At 41.2% G+C, this 20,564-nt stretch overlaps 3 protein-coding genes and 1 long non-coding RNA gene across 6 annotated transcripts; 1 reads left to right on the top strand and 3 right to left on the bottom strand.

Annotated features, from left to right (window-relative positions):
* The first annotated feature begins 365 nt into the window (after positions 1-365).
* Positions 366-11,756, top strand: acot11a (acyl-CoA thioesterase 11a). Of its 3 annotated transcripts, none has more exons than XM_017495461.3 (16): positions 366-521; positions 979-1,156; positions 3,048-3,117; positions 3,948-4,008; positions 4,413-4,526; positions 5,995-6,151; positions 6,716-6,866; positions 8,202-8,321; positions 8,411-8,549; positions 8,673-8,728; positions 9,347-9,413; positions 9,542-9,625; positions 9,704-9,837; positions 10,579-10,707; positions 11,028-11,154; positions 11,255-11,756. In XM_017495461.3, the coding sequence occupies exons 2-16, from the start codon at positions 988-990 to the stop codon at positions 11,381-11,383; spliced, it is 1,707 nt and encodes a 568-aa protein (XP_017350950.1). In that variant the 5' UTR covers positions 366-521; positions 979-987; the 3' UTR covers positions 11,384-11,756. The 3 variants fall into 3 exon arrangements, with proteins under 3 accessions (XP_017350950.1, XP_017350949.1, XP_017350948.1); XM_017495460.2 differs by lacking the exon at positions 366-521 and adding an exon at positions 612-665 and having other exon boundaries at positions 4,413-4,514; XM_017495459.2 differs by lacking the exon at positions 366-521 and adding an exon at positions 612-665.
* LOC124629280 (uncharacterized) lies at positions 748-1,748 on the bottom strand. The gene is made up of 2 exons (XR_006984227.2): positions 1,474-1,748; positions 748-1,199 (listed from the first exon to the last, which is right to left on the bottom strand). It is a non-coding gene; the product is annotated as an uncharacterized LOC124629280 (long non-coding RNA).
* A 37-nt stretch (positions 11,757-11,793) lies between the features above and the next one.
* Positions 11,794-16,763, bottom strand: fam151a (family with sequence similarity 151 member A). The gene is made up of 8 exons (XM_017495457.3): positions 16,563-16,763; positions 15,476-15,625; positions 15,137-15,286; positions 14,886-15,045; positions 14,444-14,668; positions 14,035-14,171; positions 13,819-13,953; positions 11,794-13,148 (listed from the first exon to the last, which is right to left on the bottom strand). The coding sequence occupies exons 1-8, from the start codon at positions 16,753-16,755 to the stop codon at positions 12,490-12,492; spliced, it is 1,809 nt and encodes a 602-aa protein (XP_017350946.1). The 5' UTR covers positions 16,756-16,763; the 3' UTR covers positions 11,794-12,489.
* A 262-nt stretch (positions 16,764-17,025) lies between these two features.
* lrrc53 (leucine rich repeat containing 53) lies at positions 17,026-19,866 on the bottom strand. Its single transcript, XM_017495454.3, has 3 exons — positions 19,101-19,866; positions 18,369-18,761; positions 17,026-18,285 (listed from the first exon to the last, which is right to left on the bottom strand). The coding sequence occupies exons 1-3, from the start codon at positions 19,831-19,833 to the stop codon at positions 17,030-17,032; spliced, it is 2,382 nt and encodes a 793-aa protein (XP_017350943.3). The 5' UTR covers positions 19,834-19,866; the 3' UTR covers positions 17,026-17,029.
* Positions 19,867-20,564: the final 698 nt, after the last annotated feature.

Genomic DNA, 20,564 nt, shown 5'->3' with positions numbered 1-20,564 from the left:
TTTGTTGAAGATTTTGGTGACTCTGTGTTTGTTAGAAAAACCTGCCAACCCTGAGTTGTTTTTTTTCCTATGGCAGTTTGTCATTGGAGCGATTTATTGTTGTTATATAGATATAATCCATCGCATATAAATACACAGTGTTGAATGCCAAGGTTAAGAAGTCAACCTGAGGCAGGAATTCAAAAGGAAATCAACTCAATGTGCATAAAAAACGGACCTGGCAACCACTGAGCTTAATGTATGACAGCTTTACATCCGGGCCTTTTTTCCTGTACACTTTGTCCGTTGTGGGTTCTAGAGCGCGTGCACATCTTAACAGCTAGTGGGCGTGGTTAGCAGACTTAAAAAAAAAGGGCGTGTCTTTGTTATTTCCGCAGGCTTCCATTAAACTCGTGGGTTGTCAGAAAAGCTTTTTTTATCCCCAGATTTTTTTTTCTTGTGGATCAAATCTCGCGAGAATTTATAATACGTGAAAACGTCTAAAAAAAACGTGACTCAACTGTGAAGAGGTTTGTTATAAGGTAAGTTCTGAGTTTAATGCATGCATGACGTCACTGATCTATTTACATTCAGGTCTATTTAAAGAGTGTGTGGTGTCTTATGATAATGTTGGGATTACTGTGTGAATGTATTGTGACCTAAAAGTTTCCATAACATGCCAGAGGGTGAGTGTGAAATTGTGTGTGTGTGTGTGAGTGAGAGCGTGAGCTAGAGAGGGAGGGGTGGAGGTGTGTGTGAGATTGCAGACCAAAATAGCACTACATGCTGCCACATGCACCTATGAACAAGTGCATTTCAAACCCTCCTTTCCAAACTCTTTCCAGCCGTTCCTGTTCTTTCCTGGGTTCAGTCCCACCATGTGCGCATTCCAAAGCTAAATAACACTTTGAACCCGTAATAAAACCCTTCCACAGGAGAGTGTGCATGACAGACAACATCCAAACACCCAGCTGATGCACCATGTTCTTCCACACTCAGATCAACAGGATGGCGGAGCTGGACGAGCCGGACCTGGTCATGGAGGACGGACGAGTGTATCGCAACCCCACGGAGATGAAGATGAGCCAGATCATACTTCCTTGCCACGCCAACCATCGCAAGGAGCTGAGCGTCGGGCAGCTGCTCAAGTGGATGGACTCCACCGCCTGCCTGTCTGGTGAGGGCTCAATATACTTCATAACATCTGGACACCGCTGGAGCTGGGTGATATAATTACAGTATTACATAATACTGTACCATTTAACTCATTATCACTAGTTTTAATGTTCAAGATCTTGGTCTTTTTTTGTTTTTAAAGAGGATCACCTTATGTAGAAATATGGTTTAATCTGAAGTAAAAACGAATAGATAAAACACTCATTGACGTGTGGTTATGGGAAAGAATGACACGTTGTCATATTTTTATCCATTTATAGTTACATGTAAAAATACTCGAAACAAGTTCCTGTTCTCACGTATGTTACAACAGCTCACCTCGCAGAAAGCATCATCGTATCAGAGATTACACAGGGTTTCCGTGGCACGTCCGCCGTACATGTCCCTGTGAACGAGCTGTTACTATGGAAACCATAACATATTAATATACTCTCTGTCTGAGCTCTTCTTATAGAAAGTTAATCAACACCGTTCTGACCAGTCAGATATTTGTTGCTCATCTGTGTTAGGAGAAAGCTGACGGAAGTTGTTTATGAACGACACGGCGAGCTTGGTGCAGTTGCACGGTTTTGCGTGCGCCAGATTAGCTCTCTAGGACAGAACAGGTCCTTCAGGTTTGGATGCTGGAACCGTGAATCGTGTGAGAGAGGCGTGATATTCTGGTTCTCCGGCTGGAATAAATATAATCGATCTCTCTCAGAAATTCCACTTAATATTCGATATGCGAAAAGCCATTGCGTGAATGTGGATCTGTATCGTGAAAATACTAGTAGTTTGCACTTCAAGTTTATCGACAAAGCGGTCTATTTTTGTTTCGTCTGCCCAGATTATATTGTTCCAAAAGAGTCCTGATTTGTCTAAACGCTTGCCTAAAGGCCAAAAAAAAAAATAGAATTTGCGCCTGTTTGTTTTGGCGGTTCCCGTGTTCAACTTTGCATTTATATGTGATGTCACACTCCATAGTAGTGCTTAAAGTGCCCCTAGTATGGTTTTGAAACGGGCCTAATTATGTTTTAAAGCTCTCATACAATAGATTTACACGCATCCGAGGTCAAAAAACACTTTTTAACGTGCTCATAATTTAAACGTTACCCTTTTTTCCCCTCATTGTCACAAAAGACTCGTTAAATGATCCGTTCTAAATGATTCATTCTAAACTCCTCCTTTCAGAGAGCATACTCTGCTCCGATTGGTCAGACGTCCCAGTCTGTCGCGATTGGTCTACCGCTGTCAGCGTGTTTCGAAAAGAAATGCCCAGTACGGTTTAAAACCGTTAATTATTTTCGTCAAAGTTTGTGCTTCTGAAAGAAGGCAATCCCAGAGTTCTGTTCATCAGACACGTGAACGGGTTTCGAACGTTTTCGATCTTAAAACTTTACAGTTTTTGTTTTTGCTTGTGTGTGAGTCTAGTACGCAGTAATTGAGACCCTATTGAGTTGTTGTTAGAGATTTTATTTCTAAATTCTTTTTTGTTTTCTTCATTGTAGTTTTAAACCTCGACATTTGGATTTTAACCAGTTTTTACTAATAAATTTTTACTGTTATTGTTACTGCCAGATGAGGCAAAAAAGCGATAAAAAAAGAATCCATTGTGCTGTTGTCAAGTGCTTAGGGTTTAGCGATTAATGTTGTGTTTCTTAGTGCTTTGGCTAGCGTTGGAGTGTCTGGTTCTCTTAATGACATCATAAACCATTAGCAATTATTGTGATTGTAAATATTCAATAACAGCTAAAAGCCATTGCACAAATAGGATTTGGTATCAATATCAGTATCAATATCCTGTGCAACCTGGGTATTATGGAAGTGAATTGGATCTTGGAACAGAAGTGATTCATGCTCCGTTGTCATTTTTGACCTTTTAGTGACAACTTTCTGTCTTTGTCTCATTCCAGCTGAAAGACACGCGGGATGTCCCTGTGTCACAGCCTCTGTGGACGATATTCACTTTGAGCACACCATCAGGTAAAGAAGAATGATCTCCATGAAAACATTAATATCACAGCCAGTTTTAACTGTACATTTTCGTCTGGGCGAAATCTCGTGAGCTCGACGGCTTTTCTACGTTAAAATCTGCCTCGATCTGAAGATAGCATAACGGTTCCTAATTTTGACAAAAGTCACCGAGGGTCCTCTTTGAAGAAGAATGTCATGCAGTATGTAGTGACTCCAGAAGGTCGCGAGTTCAAGCCCCGACACCGTCATGGCTGACGATGCACTCGGACCCCAGATTCCTGACACGAAAAGCAAGAAATAGCCTTGACTGTAAATGATCAGTGACAGGGACGTTTGATGGGGCGGAGTTACTGTTACCAATGAACACGTCATGCTATTTTTTTCCGTATATAGTTACGTTTAACGTCACGGCTCGTCCACGAAACAAGTCAGTTCCTGTTATTGTTTATGTTACAGCAGCTATAAACAGTCATTCCCTCACTAGTCTCTTTCTCTCTCTCTCTCTCTCTCTCGGTTAATATGAAAATCAGCTTGTCACGTTCCTGAGAAAGTGCCTCATTAAAGTAATAAAGAGTTCATCCTTTTCCTGATGACATTAAATCTGGATCGTCCCGGTGAAACAAAGTCATTTCTAACATTTCTCAATTGAAAACGAATTTAATAATAAACATATCACAATTTATTTCTATTCCTTTCTTTAAAATGTGATCATTTAAACAAAGATACTGTAAAAAAAAAAAAAAATGCTGTAGGATGTTTAAAAACTTTTGCAAGTTTTTATGTGCCACTTTACAAATCATACATGACGCTAAAAATATTCTTTCTTTTTTTTTTTTAAGCGTTGGACAAGTGGTTAACATCAAGGCTAAAGTCAACAGAGCTTTCAACTCGAGCATGGAGGTAAAAAAAATATTTATTTATTTATTTATTTATTTATTTATCCAGATTACAGTTATTTCACACTGCATGACCCAGCACTGAGCTGAATTATTTACTACAGAGATGAAAGTACTGAAATACTATATTCGTATTAAATGCTACGATAATGTAAAACTCATTGCTGTATTGAGGTAAACTCTGTTGATGTATCATTCTTGATAAATGTCCGTACACGGTGAAATAAATGAGTGAAATATAAATGGCATATTGGAGAACGCAAAGCAAACACCGGTGTAAAACCGGACCCTCAGATAAGCACACAAAAGGTCATCTTAGTTTATGCTTCCTATCCTGTGACTCAAACGTGTTGAACTGCCAACGTCTTGCTTGTGCCAAATTATTCAGTGTGTGTGTGTGTGTGTAAGGTGGGGATAGTGGTGAGCTGTGAGGACCTTTACAGTAACCGCCACTGGAAAGTCTGCCAGGCTTTTGCCACCTTTGTGGCTCGACGCACAGGTAAAGACAAGGTGAGACCGAAGGTAAATGATGCTACACGTCGTCGTTACCAGTTACTCAGATCATCCATGCAAATATATTTGCTGATGCAAATGTTTTGCGTTAATACATCACCGGTGTGTCAATTTCATTTGAATAAATAAAAATAGGAATTGCTAGGCAACTGAGAGATACGTGGATCATCAGCTGGCTAATCACGGAGGCTAAAAATCGACCCAACGATTTAATGTAAAGGTCCGGCGATGGCGGAAATGAGACGAAGCTATAGGGAAGGTCAACATTTTCCTCAGATGTGTTGGAAAATTACTAAGAAAAGGCTCGGAACAACAAAAAAATTACGCTGTGATTACACTTAGCATCGATCGCTAACTGAGCTTTCATGTGTGAGGGAGTACAAAACAAAACAAAACAAAGTAACAGAAAAACAAAACAAAGGAATAAAATGTTGCTTGTTGTTTATAGGTAAACAAATCATTTTAACTAGCTAACATTACCACTACATTCCATTTAAATAACTGTTTTAACATTTTGTTACTCCGGTTAACAAAATTGTGAGGGAAAATCACTGATTAAAACAGCAAATACAGCAAATTTTTGCATAACATTAATTATAAAAAAATTCAATGGCATATAAACGGACATAAAATGAACAAAATGTTAAGTATGATCATGTCCCAGGTCTCACTTATGCTGAAGCCTAACTTTAAATCACCATGTGTTTGTTGTGTGCCATATAAATCTGGGGAACCTAGGACCCTGGGAACACAGATATGCTCAACATGAAAGTTCAGTTAGCGGTTGATGCTAAGTGTAATCACGGTGTAATTTTGGTCATGCTGAGTCTTTTCTTAACAAACTACCAACATATCTGAGGAAAATGTGGACATTTCCTATAGTTTTATCTTACTACCAGTGCCAGTGGGCCTTTACATTAAATAGTTAGTCAGATTTTTAGACTCAGTGACTAGCTAGGTGGTGATCCTGATTGCGCAGTTTCCTAGCAACAGTGTGTTCACATTTCCACTTCGACAAAACAAAGAATATGGTATTTTTTTTCCCTCTGGATATAACAAATTTATGGTGATTTGGAAATTTCTTGCTAAAACACACTCATTCTTTATTTTTCCACATTTTATAATAATAATAAAGTCACCAAAACTCTGAATAACACAAATGGAACTATGGGAATTACGTTGTGATAAAAAAAAAATCTAAATAAATCAAAAATAATTTAGTATTTTAGCATCTTCAACGTAGACACCCTTGTGTATATTTGTGTACCAAATGTATAGTGATTCAGTAAGTAAACAATTAAGTACCCGGTAAAGTTCTCAACACTCTTAGACCAGTTAATACACACCACAAGTGTGAACATGGGTGTTTTTATTTCCTGGTTGATAAGACTTTGATTGATAAGCAGTTGCTAATCTATGCTGTATGTGTGTGTGTGTGTGTGTGTGTGTGTGTGTGTGTGTGTGTGTGTGTGTTCAGGTCCATCTGAAGCAGCTGGTCCCTTACACACACCGCGAGAAGTTGGAGTACAGCGTCGCTGCTGAGAGAAGGAGGATGAGGCTGCTGCATGTCGACATCATGAAAGATTTGCTGAGTGACACCACTTTCCAGACGAGCATTAGCGAGAGTGTGTGTGGTAAGATGTAGTTTCACTTCCTGGAAAACACACACGCACACACGCGCACACACACACACACACACACACACACACACACACGGGATCCATTGTTACAGCTCTGAAGAGGGTTTATGTGTTTATGTGTGTGTCTCAGACAGTTTCATTTCCCTGTCCCATGCCATGGAAATGGGCATTTATATGTGTGTGTGTGTGTGTGTGTGTGTGTGTGTGTGTGTGTGTGTGACATACTTATAACACCAACTTGTTTTTTGTCCTGTTAGTGTTACCATATTTTAGCTTCAGAAATGATCAAAACATTGCACACAATAACTGATATTTTTACCTTAAAAATACAGAGATGCTGTACAGCTTTAAAAGAATATTTCTGTAAACATAAAAGGGCTGATTTCGAAATTATTGGCACCCCCTTCCTCCTGACACACAATAAGTCATGAAACAGAAGTGTTTCTTAAAATCCAGGAAGTATGCATGAATGTGTGATGTATACTGTATGGTAATGCGCGGGTGTGTTTGTGTATGTATGTATGTATGTACGTGTGTGTGTGTCTGTGTTTGGTGCAGAGGGCCAGGACGACGAGGAAGAAGTACCGTCTGAGAAAACCCGAGTAGAGAGCGTAGAGCTGGCTCTGCCCTCACACGCCAACCACCAGGTGAACACGTTCGGAGGCCAGATCATGGCGTGGATGGAAAACGTAGCCACCATCGCTGCCAGGTAACAGCACGCTAGCTGTTTATTTTCCTGTCACGGCACGTCCCGAAGTGTTTTATTCCTCTTACACCACAGCAATTTGCCTAAAGTACAACATGGTATTATATTCATCTGTTTATAGTTACATTTAATGTGGTGGAATGTTGGTGAAAAAAGTTATCGCTTACGTTAGAGCAGCTATAAACCATCATTCACTCACTCACGAGTTAATAAGACAAAAAAAAACAAACAGAGTTTGTGTGTGGTTGTTCCTGAGAAATCACAAAAAAGCATCAATTCATCTGTCCTGAAGAACCTGAAATCTTAAAGTTACAGCTTTACCAAAGTTAAATGAACATCTTGTTACCAAAAACTTCACCACATCAATAATTACACACGGTTATTAATCTGTTTTAATGTAGCGCGTCCGAGCATACAAGTGTAAGCAGTGTAGATTTATTTTAAACACTCACAAAAAAGTAAACCCCCCACCCCCAGCAAAACAGATAAAGCTGTAGTGTACTTGTCACATGGTGATTTCTGGACATTTGTATGGGGAATAGGTCAGTAATAACAAAGGTCAGTGTGGCTTTATTGGTTTGACCGTTAACGATACGTTTATACCTGGAATTTATCACAGAGTTCGACTCCTCACTAATGTGTAGCCTTTTAAAACCAGCGGTTAATAATCTACTCACATCTGGAGCTTTGAAAGTGACTCGCCGACCGGTCAGCAGTTCAAGGTTTGAACTTTAATAGCGAGAGAAAAAAACACAGAAATAACACCTTATGCAATCACTCGCTTACATTATAAAGCCATATACAGTATACGTAATTATATTACGAAGTTGGGCGTGTCAGGATTACCGAGATTGTCATCTTTAATCTGATTTCTGATTGCGGAGGATCATTTGTATTATACAACTTGCGCCTTGAGCCGTTTCGGGATTAACCATTTATCGAGTGGAAGAATATTACCTCAGGATTTTCCAGTGGTTTCCAGCTGTGTTCTGTAGCTCTGGCTTTTTTGGATACCACTGCACTGTTGAATTCTGGATTGATTGGTCAGAAGGGGTTGATTTAATTCTCTATAATAATAATAATAATAATAATAATAAGTGCCAGCGATTCAAGAGAGTGAAAAAAAACCCACAAATGAGAACAGGAACTAACTTGTTACACTAAAAGTAACTATAAATGGATAAAAAGTACATCTTATTCTTTAATTAATAAACATTCTAAGTATGGGCAAATTGAAGGGGTGTAAGAGGAATAAAACACTGCTGTTATTGGAAAACAATCAACGTTGGAGTGGTTACAGTAACTCCGCTTCATCGCACCGTTGTTGTTCCTTCTCAGCCGGTTATGCCACGCCCACCCGACCCTGAGGACTATAGACATGTTCCACTTCAGAGGTCCGTCTCAAGTCGGAGACCGCGTGATCCTGCAAGCCATCGTCAACAACACTTTCAAAAACAGGTGAGACTTATAGACAGTTATAGGCAGGAAGTGACTTAATCAGGTGTTACAACTGTTTTCATCGTGTATTGTTCGTTTTGTTTCGGCAGCATGGAGGTGGGCGTGTGCGCACAGGCGTATCAGGGGGAGGAGCCTCTGAGACACATTAACAGTGCGTTTATGACTTTTGAGGTGCTGGATGAGGAGGGCAGGCCATGCCTGCTACCCCGAATACGACCCGAACCGCTGGTGAGGCCAAGATCGAGACTTACTTCCTGTTCAAGTTTCATGTGCGTTTTTAATATCGAATATTGGTTTTGTAAACCAGATAAAATTTTTTTTATATATATATTTTATTCTAATTATGAACAGGATGGAAAAAGGAGATTCTTAGAAGCGATTGCCAGGAAGAAGATTAGACTCGACAGGTACTGAGCTCCAAAACGTCCTGTATAAAAATAAACATCAGTTCAAACAAGGACCAAATAATGGAACTTACTGTGTGGAAGAAACAATTCGAGCGAGACTTAAACTGCAAATTTCAGCCACAGAGAGTTTTTTTTTTTTTTTTTTTAGAAAATTGAAGTTAATTCAGCATATCTCGAATCCCAGTGGATATCTTGATCAAGATTCAACATTCCATGTCAGGGTTTTATAGGAAAATAATCAGCGACAGGGCGGGTGTGATGAAGCGGAGTTACTGCTAACACCTCCCAACGTGTTTTATTCCTCTTATAACACATTAGTTACAATTTTAAATATCTGTTAAAGGTCACACTTTTTGGACCGTGGAACATCCGTGAAACAAACTAGTTACTGTCAGAGCTGATGTTCTAGAAAATGAATCATCACCTTCTGACCAATCAGAATCCAGAATTAAACCAATTCATGAAACCAATTCATACGGTCAATTCTTGCCCTGAGTTTGATCCCACTATGCAATCTAAATGATTATTCTTTTATTTATTTTTTTAAATCATGTCCTGTTTTGCATTATGGTGATGTTGATCTGCGTGTTCATTAAAGTGATCTCTTTATCCATCCAGAAAATACATCATCTCCTGTAAACATACCGAAGTGCCCTTGTCTGTCCCCTGGGACCCCATTAACCAGGTATCCACTCCTTTATTATAAACCGAGATAAAAAAAGATCAAAAGATAAGATGCATGTCCCGTTTATAGGCCGTAAGCTTGCACAACAACGTCTTATCGGCTTTTAAACATCACTGAAACGCCTACAGGTGTACCTGAGCTACAATAACGTGTTTGCGCTCAAGATGTTAGCGGCCAGAAACAACTGGGTTCTCAGTTCTAAGAAGAACAACGTGAGTACGCTTTTCTTCTCGGATCTCGGAGCGTTAAGTCTGCGGTGTGGTTGAGACGAGTGTTGTCTGGGTTTGTAGGTGAGGCTGTACACTCTGGAGGAGAATCAGTGTCTTTGTGTCAGGGTCGAAACGGAGGTGAACGTTCCAGCAGCGAGAGCTTTCGTCCTGCTCTCGGATCTCAGCCGCAGGCCCGAATGGGATAAGCACTACAAGTACGCCGCTGTTCACTTTTTTATTTACACCGCTGAAAACGTCGGCACTGTTTGACCCCGTCACGCAAGAGATGGAGCTCACTGATTGGTTGTTTAGAGAAACAGAAGTGAGCAAAGCTATCTGTAGCTAGCATTATTTATTTATTCTTTTTTTTTTTTGACAAAGAATACAATTTAAATACATTTGGAGTATCTACGTCCGAGTTACACCAGTATTTCCGGGGGGGGGGGTTACTCGTATTCAGTCGGGTTACGCACTTGCTCAAGCAGATTTTCTGGGCTTCACGTTCAGATTATTCAAATTACCCGCGTGTAGTCTTCTTGAGTAGAAGCATCCGAGACAGGGTTTAAACCTGAAAAAGAATCCGGGATAGGAAATGCGGACTGAAGAAGATCTGGTTCATTTTCTTTGCTGTCAAACTTAGTGGTACGATGTAGCATGAAAGCAAGAAACAGTTCAAAAACGAAAAATAAAAACAGACTAATATTCTAAATGAGGGCAAGCATCGAATCCAATAAAATCTAATAGGAGACATGTATATTGCTGATATTTTGAATAGTAATAGTTGTACTTATCGCATTAATCCCTGATTTAATCGAACAAAATGGCTTCCACGTGCATGATCCTGCAGACTATAAAATAAGCACTTGATCCAGCGCATCCTCGGATTACGATTTTAACTTAAATGACGCCACGAGTCACTGAGCATCCGTGTAACCTCCTACGTCCGTCATGTCCAGACAGTGCAAGCTCATCCTCCAAGTCGACGATGATGTGATCTACCACGTTCTTGCTCCATCTGTGAGGGAAGCAGGAAAAGCCCAGGATTTCATCCTGCTCGCCTCCAGGAGGTCACCGTGCGACACGGGGTGAGCAAGATACTAAAGCAAACTGGTAACGCTGTATATTAAGGTTCCGTTAATATAACTGACAAGTCCCTGCGACTATAGAAATGGTAGCATATTAAAACGAGCGCATTACTGTAAACCTGTGATGGATTCGCACCGGCACTACTGTCAGAGCTGCTGTTATAGAAAACTCAAATCAACGCCACCTTTTCTGACCAATCAGAATCCAGGAATTCCGTAGTAGTATCGTAGTATAACGGAGCCTTAATGTAAAGCGTTAACGAGATGCGCTTGAAGTATCCTTCATTTTGGACTGAAAGCGATGTATTTGATGTATTTAGGGATCCGTATGTTCTTGCAATACGCTCGGTCACTCTTCCCACTCACCCGCCGACGGAGGACATGAACAGGGGGGAGATGCTTTGTGCAGGATTTACTATTTACGCCGTCTCCGAAAACGTATCAAAGGTAAGCGGTTATCTTATCTTCGAAGGACAAGTCCCCTTTGCTGAAGAAATGCCATAAAGTTTGAGAAATATTATAACCGCTATTATAATTTTGTCCTCAGATCTCTTACTACAACCAGACCAATCCAGATGTGTTGCCATACATCACCACGGATATCGCCGGACTCTCGTCCAGTTTCTGTTCCATCTTCTTTTCCTGCAGCAAGTACCTGATGGACAACAGAGTCTGACCTGACCTTCTGTCATCTCGACCACGCCTCTGTAGCGCTCGGTTACTATCGCTGGCCTGTTAAATTTTTCTAAACTAGACTACACCAAATTTTTCTTAACACTACACTTTGTCATTTTAAGGCCAGTTTGGGGGAATATATCAGAACAGCTCTAGTTATGTGTATTAAAAAGGTACTAAAAATGTATAATGGTGTATAGGGTCATTTTAAAACCGAACGTACGACTTGTTCCGCCTCTGATGTTATGTGTTAAGGGCGTTTCACACCGAGCGCGATTAAGCGGCGTGAACGTACTTCCGGAGGTATTCATGCCGGACGCAAATAATCGCGGCGTGACAAGGCGAGATTTTTTTTCCCCCGACCAGTATGTCGATTTTTTTTTCTTTTCCGCCAGAAACTCAAAAAGGCCAAGATAGGTGGCGCTACAGCACAGAAAGCCGTTTAACAGCCTACATTTAAGCGATTCTTCTTCCCGGTGGTCACAGACGATAGGCCGATCAGCTGGATAGTGGGTTGCGCCTCCTAGTGTGCAGGCGTAAAATGCGTTCTCGGTCAGCGCCACCTATCGCGCAGGCGTGCATTAGGGGAAGGCGATCGATCGTTTCTCGTTCGGTGCGAGACCACCGTTCGTCTGCGGTCCGCTTCACTTTATCATGTTGCGCTCGGTGTGAAAGGGCTTTTAGGTTGTTAGAATGGCATTATATGAATGAATATATTTGAAATAAGATTACAAAAAACAAACCACAGTTTTATAAATAAGCAGATTGTTATTTTGGCCATTTTGATACAAATGCCTTATACAAAAAGACTAAAGTACCGTATACCAGCGTCCGATTGGTTAATACATGTCCACCAGGATAGCTAACTAGCCTACATTTGTTTACATGTTTTTAAAAAGTTTTGTTATTTTAATATTACGATTCTTATATAATATACAAAGCTCCCGTTGAATGTTGTTCAGTATTTGCTGTTATGGTACAAGTGTATAAGTGAGATAACGTCTAATAAGAGCATGCCGTTAACAGACGATAAAGGACGCAGTGAAAGAAAATTTGTTTCCGGTTGTTATTTCCTACAAATCCCGTCTTTATTTGACATGCTTATACTTATAGTCTCTTTGGTATCTTGGAGATAAACCCTTTAAATGCATTCGGAATGTTGTAAAAGGTCCGCTGTCTGGTCCCGTTACGAACCAACACGAAACTCTCCATCCCAAGTCCTCCATTCCTTGTCCTGTGCTCCACCGTGAGAGAAAAACGTGCCTGACTTTGCTGAAGAATCCTAATTCCAGCCTCCGATCTCTCCAGATAGACAGCCAACAGCTGCAGTGAGACGTCCTGCCAAACCTCTTGGAAGAGTTCCATCATGTCCTCAACCATCTGAGGCGTGTAACCCTGAGACAGAACCTCCTGAGGCCAGCTGGGAGCCATGGTAATGTATGGGAAAATCTGGTTAATGGTTCTCACAAACTCCAGGCCTGTGACGTAGCCTTCGACGTTGAAGACTCCGTGGGCGATGTCCATGTTGATCCAGATTGGACGGTAGAGTAGGTCGCTAGTGTAGGCCTCTCGAAGCAGATGTAGCGAGGTAGCAAGCTGTATCGGGGACTTCACCGTGACGTAGATGCCCCATGGATTCTTTGAACCAAGGATTACATCTAGACAATCCTGGAGAGGCAGCTCTGGCCGTGAACCTTCAACCACTGGAGTCCTCGCATCGCCTGTCCCAGATGTTACCGGAATCACAAGCATCCCACCTGGGCTGTCTAGAAACACAATAAATCATCATGTAGTGTGATGTGACCGCCCAAACGTACACTATATGTCCAAATGTTTGTGAACCCCTGACCATCACACCTATATGTTCCTGTTGAACATCCCGTTCCAGATTTAGTCCCCTCTTTGCTGTTATAATAAGATCCATTCTTCTCAGAAGGCTTTCCACTAGATTTTGGAGCGTGGCTGTTGGGGTTTGTGTTAAGTTGGGTTGAGGTCAGGGCTCTGTGCAGGATCCTCGTTCTTCCACTCCAACCTTCACACATCATGTCTTCATGGAGCTAGCTTTGTGCACAGGGGCATGCTGGAACAGGTTTGGACCTCTTGGTTCCAGTGAAGGAAAATTGTAAAGCTACAGCATACAAGGATGTTCTATACAGTTGTGTGCTTCCAACTATGTGGCATCATTTTGAGGAAGAACCATACATGGGTGTGATGGTCAGGTGTCTACGAAACTGTTGGCCATATAGTGTAGTAGACTATATTAACATCATGTCCCAGTGAGTTTTATTTCTCTTATACCAAGGCAATTTGCCAACGATGACATTTTAAAAATGTTTATCCATTTATAGTTACACTTAATGATGTAGAACGCCCGTGACACAAGAAATAACAGCACTGTTTATAGCCTCATCGACCATTGTTTCTGACTTGCCATACCTCTGAGTAGAGATAGAAGAGAAGCTAGGTCATACACCTCCTCCCACAGGATGTTAAGTCCGTCACTGTCTGCAGGTTTGAAATAGTCCACTATGTCCCCACCTGTATAGAACCTTCTTGGTCTATCCTTATGCTCTACAAAAATACATAAAGATTTATAAATATTATAAAGGAGCTTGCTATCCAAGGTGGTGGACAAGCCTCGATGGTACCCACTTGCAGCTTCTTTAAACTGGGACAGCACCGGCTCGTAGATGTCGTAGTAGACGCGCTGAGGGTTACTGTTGTCTCTAATGAAGAGGAGGTCATTGAGAGTGGGGTTTTCCTCACCTTGCCACAAGGTCAAACTGAACCTGGATCATACGGAGAGTAAGTGCACTTAAAATGAGAAGCATTGAAGCATTCTTGTCTTTGTTCTGATACCTGATACAGCTCCTCCTACTAGAAGTCCATGGGGTGGAGCTAGATCTGATCTCTGAACCCCTAACCCACACAACGCTCTGCAACACATTTAACACACCGAGTTGTCTCGACCCCTCTGACTTTTGGCTCGGGTCTGCACAAATAAGAGGCCCTGGATCAGATCCGACTCTGTCGCATGGACTTTTTGTTCTGGGTGAAGTACCTGGAGGACTGGCTGAGAAGCCAGCTTAGGTGTGGCCATCCATTCTTCGCCATAACTGCCAGAACGGGAAACGTGATTTTTTGTGGAAGGTGTTTGATGGTGTCGTACATCTTCATCACCATAGACTGCGTGTAAGTCACATTGGGGAAGATGGGCAGATAAAGAACCTTCCATCCTGGCGAGATGGTTACATCTGGAAACTTTGTCTGGATAAGTTCAAAGAATCTGGCAAGATCAAAGATAAGGCGGAATGTTAGACCCAAGTTATTCCACAAGCTGTAGAAGAATGATGGAATAGCAACAGACACTACATGTTTGAAGTAAGGAGTAAGGAATAATACACCCCGCTCCTATAACAACATAGCCTTGAAGAGATGTATTCCTCTTATACCACAACAATGTGCCACGTTGCAATTTTAACACCTGAATGTTAAGCTCTCACTGAGTGCCGTTGACAACGGGCCAGAACCCAGGAACATTCGGACCGGGGAGGATATCAGCATTCAACCATACGGGACGGTTGATTCCTGTTTGGTTCTTGATCCTGAGAAGATCGAGTGAAGGCTCCACAGCTTGAAGACTTTTAAAATCCAGTTTTATTCCTACACACAGGGGGGGAAAAAACCCCAACCATTTGCAAGAAATATTTACGAAGCAACATGCTAGATTTCTTTACCTTTATTGATTCCTGACCTTTCTTAGATTTAATAACCGCATCAAGCCACTCTTCCAAAGTGTTATCACTGTAGACATCTGGAGGATGGGCCATGATCGGAATGTTGGTTTCGTTGACGGTATTATGACCTTGTACATTGACGTCAGCCTCCAGAATCATAACGTCACCTGAGGAATGGGTTAATATTTCTGTATCACGCAAGGAAAATTTGCGTTTAGATTGTCGCAACGCTTACTATCTTGTATAGCCCATCTATCTAGACTCCTCGCTAGTTACATAATAGTATGACCTTGGCCGAAAAAAGAAATTAGCTCATGATCGCTCGAAGAAAAAGAGAAAAGTTTTTTCATATTTACTTTCCAGGGCTTTTTTGGTTTCGGCTTTGCTGTTGGCCGCGTGATACCATGTAGCATAGAGTCCATCTTTCTCTTGAATCTCGCCGTTTTGAAGAAGAAATTCCAGCATGTCTCCATCCGTAGGGAACGGGACCACGGTCTCCGATGTTCCTGAAGAAACAAAGCTCAATTCAGTTGTATTTGTATAAAGAATAACTAGCTACACCTAGCAATACTACTATCTTAAGTACGTACGACAGTACGTGAGCTATTTTCAAAATAGTATTTTTCCCCGTAGTCATTTTTTTCACCACGTCGCTACACCGCCTTTCCTCATTCGAATAACCTATTTTTGAATCAAATAAATCACACTCTACGGACGTTTGTATATGTTAATGAGCAAATTTAATACTTAAGCCTCAGTTTGCACGGACCAGTCTGAAGAACAGCAGCACTGAGGATTCTTTCAGTGATGAAACCAAGATTATGGCCATATTTATCAACGTTTCTGACTGTGAAAGATTCACACAGCAAAGGATTAACGTAGCAATTTAATTCAATGTTATATTGATTACCACATGATTACGTGTTAATGTTAGCTAGCTAGCTAGCTAGATATTTCCAGAAACTGAACTAAGAGTGCTTGGTTTTATATAAAAGCAAAAATATATTGGTTATGACATCTTAGTAGCTTGTACTGTAGTGTAGCTAGCTACTTGAATAAAAGGGTAGTTTGGTGGCAGTTTATAAATATATATATATTAAAATCACAAGTAGCTTGAAGCTAATCAAGTTATAATTGCAAAGTAGCTTCCGCAACACTGAAAGTAGATCTAGTCACAAAGCAGATCTAGTAGATCGAGTAGATCTCGAATGAACTAACCAGAGGATAGTATATAAATCCGGTGTTGAATAAAGAAATTTCATTGAATTTATTCGTAGTAATATTCACAAATAAACAATACTTGCATTACGCAAATGTAGTCTTGCAACAGTAAACATATTGGGCAAAATATATGGATAGCCAATGGAAATTTAGAACCAAAACTATCTAACACACCACAGAGTTGTAATGTAAACAACATAACGAGGCTAACCAGAAATGTACCTGAACCCGAATTCACGGTCAGAACCACGGAGGTTACCGTGACGACGAGCAGCAGCACAACGAGCCCAACAGCCACGCAGAAAATAGTGAACTGCTGTCTGGTAAAAATCCCCAATATAGTCTTTGTTTCCTTTTCTTCATCTTCTTCCTCATCCTTTTGGCTTTCATTATTTTTCTTCTTCCTCTCATCCATTCTTTTATCAGTTTTCTCTGAAGAACTCTCAGTTCTGTCGCACGAGTTACGGTGTACTGCGAAGCGGCCGTTTAAAGTCTAGTTATCTTATCGATGGATCGTAAAGAAAAAAAATATTCTGGAGAGACAGCACTTTGTGCTGCTGTTATCTGACTGATATAAATGACTCTTGGCCCTCGGATTGCACAGAAACTAATCTGGCGTGAAATTTGGTCATGAACACTACTAGGTAAAAATGGCACTTGGAAGATATCTCATAGGACATGTTGGACTGCTATCTGATTTTCTTTTCCAGTGCGGTCTGAGGTCTGCTGGAGGTTTTCTCAGGTACGATTAGTCTAATCTTCCTCTTTGGTGAGCCATCACCTGATGACAGGTACTCCTGGACAATAGAGACAGTTGAGGACACTGGGGTCATCAAGTCATTTGGAAGATCTTCCAAATGACCTTGTGGCATATGTAAATCTTTCTGCAGACTCCTGGCATCTTCTGGTGTGCTCACTGCCAGGTTCAAGTCCAGGGTTGGGACTTGAGGGTCTGTCGTATTTGATGTACCAAATGCTTCTGTATTTTCAGTGAAAAGATTTGAACTCTGCGTCAGTGAAGCTGATTCCTCTGGAGTCGTTTCAACTGGATTGGGTGAACTTTCAGCACATTGCGACTTCTCCGTAATCTTGCCCTTCTTGGATTTTTCTTCACTCTCGTGTCCTTCACTGTCCTTTTCCACCATAGTCTTTCGAGATTTGTCTTTCTTGATCTTTTTGGACGTTCTCTTCACATCCTTGTCCTCCTGGTTAGAACCAGACTTTTGAGATTTGTCTTTCTTGATCTTTTTGGACGTTCTCTTCACATCCTTGTGCTCCTGGTTAGAACCAGACTTGGGATGAACCTGACTTCTTCTAAAAGGGTTCAGATTTAACTTGACCTTTAGTTTATTTCCTTGAGATCTTGGTTTATGGATTTTCGAATGCCTCGAGTGTGCGCTAGTCCTGTATCCCGGACTTGGTTTGCTTTTCTGTCCGGGTGTGCTGGACATTTTTGTCTTGCTGATTTTGTACGGACCCTCTTTTCTAGATACAAATAGGGCACGTTCCATGGACAAATCAAAGGTTACGCTCCTCTGCACTCTTGCTAGATGTTCACCCTGGTGGTCCATGTTGGAATGGTTGAAATTGAAAATATCTCTGTACACAATGACCTTAGAGCTTCTGGGAAGTATACCCTCTTCTTGATTTCTAGATATATTGTCCTGGATGTCATCCGCATAAGTTTGATGATAGTGGCGAACTGGTAGACTACCATATCCTCCATGCTGATGCGTCAAGAATAAGTGGTCCTCGTGAGTTGCCATTTTGGCATCGAGTTGTTCTTCTGGGGTAAAAGCTTGTCCTTGGGCAATTGATATGTGTCTCCTCAGAGCTATTTGTTGCATTCTCATGGTCGAACTGTCTTGGCTTGAAACCCGTTGTCTGCGATAATCAGTGTTTAACCCACTGACACCTTTCACATTATGTCTTTGAGCTCTACCACCTGTAATTTAAAAAAGAATATGTTCAAATGTATAGAAATGATCCCGAGCAAGTAAAATATTCCCCCCAAAAACCTTTTCCTACCTTCATCCTTGTTCCTTGAAGGACAAACATCAGTGTCTTTCCATTGGTCACTGCCCAAATAGGTTGACCATTCTTCTTCGGTATTGTGCTGAATTCCCCTGCAGTTGGTTCTGTGATGGAAAGTCTTTCTTCTGCAATTTTGGCATATGACATGGTTCCCCATTGCATCTGTTCTGCTGTCAGATGTAGTATCCTCTTTATCCCAGGGTGAATGGCCACGGTAGTTGCTGTTATGGAGAGCATAAGACATGGAGCGAGCCTCCTTGCCTTCAGAGAAGTCCCACGTCTGACTTGACTGTTCTTCGGTTCCTTTCATCCCCTGCATTGGTTTAAATCTTCTACCCAAGTTCCTGTGTACGACTGCAAGTATTGCAAGTGTAATCACAACACCACCTGAAATGCGAAGGGTTCGAGTGTCAGAAAACTCCTGAGAAATTCACATTTACATTTCTTCGTTTGGAAAACTCTATGGTTTAACGTTACGGACCTGGGATTTGAACTCGGAACCATCAGATCAGACAATGAGCTTGGTTGTACTCATTAATAGTGAAGTGTTTTTCATTACCATGTAGTTTTTTTTGTGAAAACAACAACAAAAAAAAACCCCAAAAACAATCCAGTGCTTTCAGGCCAGAGCGTTCTGAATTCTAGTTTTGGTCAAATATTTCTATTTTGTTGTATGAATAATTATTAGAACTAAGAAAAAGGTGTTTATAATGAGTACATACTTACCCAGGCAAGAACAGACAACAGCGATAACAACATCTCTGATGTAGCGCTGAGATGTGACGGAACTCTTAGCATTGATGTCCGCCGTAACGTTTCTGTTAGTCGGCATACAGTTAGCCTGGTTTAGCTCCAGCACTGTCTGAACTTTGGGGTTGTCTGAACTAGCACACGCCATCCTCTTCCCATCGTACAACACTTTGTCTGTAGACTGAATGTAGCTGTTGAGGAAATGGGCTAGCTCTGTCAGCTCACAGCTACAATTCCAGCGATTCAGGTCCAGGTTCAGCATCGAGAGGCGTACGATATAAGAGAAAGCATCAGGCACATTCTGCAACCTGTTTCGTGAGAGATCCAGACTACCGAGTCGTGGCAGGTTGCGGAAACTGTCTCGGCCCACGTAGGCGATCAGGTTGTCTGACAAATCCAAAGTCTCCAAGCTTCTCAGGTCAGATGAAGCGAAAGTACTCGCGTTGAGGCTGGTGAGAAGGTTCCCCTCTAGCAGCAGAGTTTTCAGAGACTTGGTTTTCTGAAACCAGGATCCACTGATTTCCTTTAGAGCGTTATGGCCCAAATGAAGCGTCTCTAGTTTACCGAGCCAGGAGAACGTCGATCTATCCAGTGAGGGGCTAGAGATAAGGTTGTGGTCCAGAGATAGTGTTCTGAGGACAGTCAGGTTTTGGAAAGCGTTCCCTGTGATGGTAGAGATGATGTTGTTGCTGAGCACCAAAACACTCATGTTGGATAAATCAGAGAACGCGATGTGATCCACGGCGTCTATGAGTCCATCAGTGAGCATCAAGGCTTTGGTTTCGTCTGGAGCCTCTGGAGATAACAGAACAGGATCAGGATAGGAAACGGTGATTTAAGGCTGTGCTCACTTTATGAACTTCTTTGCACAATTCCAATTTTTTTGCGTATCTGTCTATTTTGACGAGTCACATAAAAAAAATAAATAAATAAAAATCACCAGTAAATCTAAAGAAGCATGTTGAGGTAGGCTAGTTTTAAGTTTGGTAGCTAGCTTCTGCTAGCGATTTTTGTTTTTGTTGCTAATGCTACCTCATTGATTCCAACATTGTTGTTAAACCTTGTCGACTTTGTCAACCAACATGTCAAATGGTAGGTTTGTCTGGATTTGAGCAGAATATTTAATAACTATTCTAAATTAGTAGAATATTTCATTGTCCGAGATGCACCTGTATTTGATGAGATAAATATTTTTTAAAAATCATGTCTGACCTGTTGCTAATTCGTTTATAGCCTACTTTTTCTCCTCCTTTTACCTTTACTTGAGTAAGCTTTTGATACTTTTACTTAAGTACCATTTCTCTGTACCTTTTCCACCCCTCTTTGCTGGACGTTCTCACTTCTGTTGCCTAACTGATACGCATCTGATCTAAGACCACATACGTAAGAGGCTCAGGTCTGATATGAAAACGATCAGATTTTGGTGTCATACAGCTGTAC

This window comes from Ictalurus punctatus, chromosome 20 (assembly GCF_001660625.3).
Source record: "Ictalurus punctatus breed USDA103 chromosome 20, Coco_2.0, whole genome shotgun sequence".
Classification (NCBI taxonomy): domain Eukaryota; kingdom Metazoa; phylum Chordata; class Actinopteri; order Siluriformes; family Ictaluridae; genus Ictalurus; species Ictalurus punctatus.
The sequence above is the reverse complement of the archived record's forward strand: the minus strand, read 5'-3'. Positions and strand labels throughout refer to the sequence as shown.

What these genes read in the sequence shown, in the direction of transcription:
- fam151a (XM_017495457.3), bottom strand. Translation starts at nt 16,755, where the DNA reads ATGGATGAGAGGAAGAAGAAAAATAATGAAAGCCAAAAGGATGAGGAA. An exon ending in AACCAAAAAAGCCCTGGAAA is followed by an intron (nt 15,287 to 15,475) that starts GTAAATATGAAA and finishes CCCATTCCTCAG; the next exon opens with GTGACGTTATGATTCTGGAG. An exon ending in CTTCTCAGCCAGTCCTCCAG is followed by an intron (nt 14,172 to 14,443) that starts GTACTTCACCCA and finishes CGTATGATCCAG; the next exon opens with GTTCAGTTTGACCTTGTGGC.
- lrrc53 (XM_017495454.3), bottom strand. Translation starts at nt 19,833, where the DNA reads ATGAGTGTTTTGGTGCTCAGCAACAACATCATCTCTACCATCACAGGG. An exon ending in TGTTGTCTGTTCTTGCCTGG is followed by an intron (nt 18,762 to 19,100) that starts GTAAGTATGTAC and finishes TTCGCATTTCAG; the next exon opens with GTGGTGTTGTGATTACACTT. An exon ending in TTCAAGGAACAAGGATGAAG is followed by an intron (nt 18,286 to 18,368) that starts GTAGGAAAAGGT and finishes TTTAAATTACAG; the next exon opens with GTGGTAGAGCTCAAAGACAT.
- acot11a (XM_017495459.2), top strand. Translation starts at nt 627, where the DNA reads ATGTATTGTGACCTAAAAGTTTCCATAACATGCCAGAGG. An exon ending in CTCCACCGCCTGCCTGTCTG is followed by an intron (nt 1,157 to 3,047) that starts GTGAGGGCTCAA and finishes GTCTCATTCCAG; the next exon opens with CTGAAAGACACGCGGGATGT. An exon ending in AAGACAAGGTGAGACCGAAG is followed by an intron (nt 4,527 to 5,994) that starts GTAAATGATGCT and finishes GTGTGTGTTCAG; the next exon opens with GTCCATCTGAAGCAGCTGGT.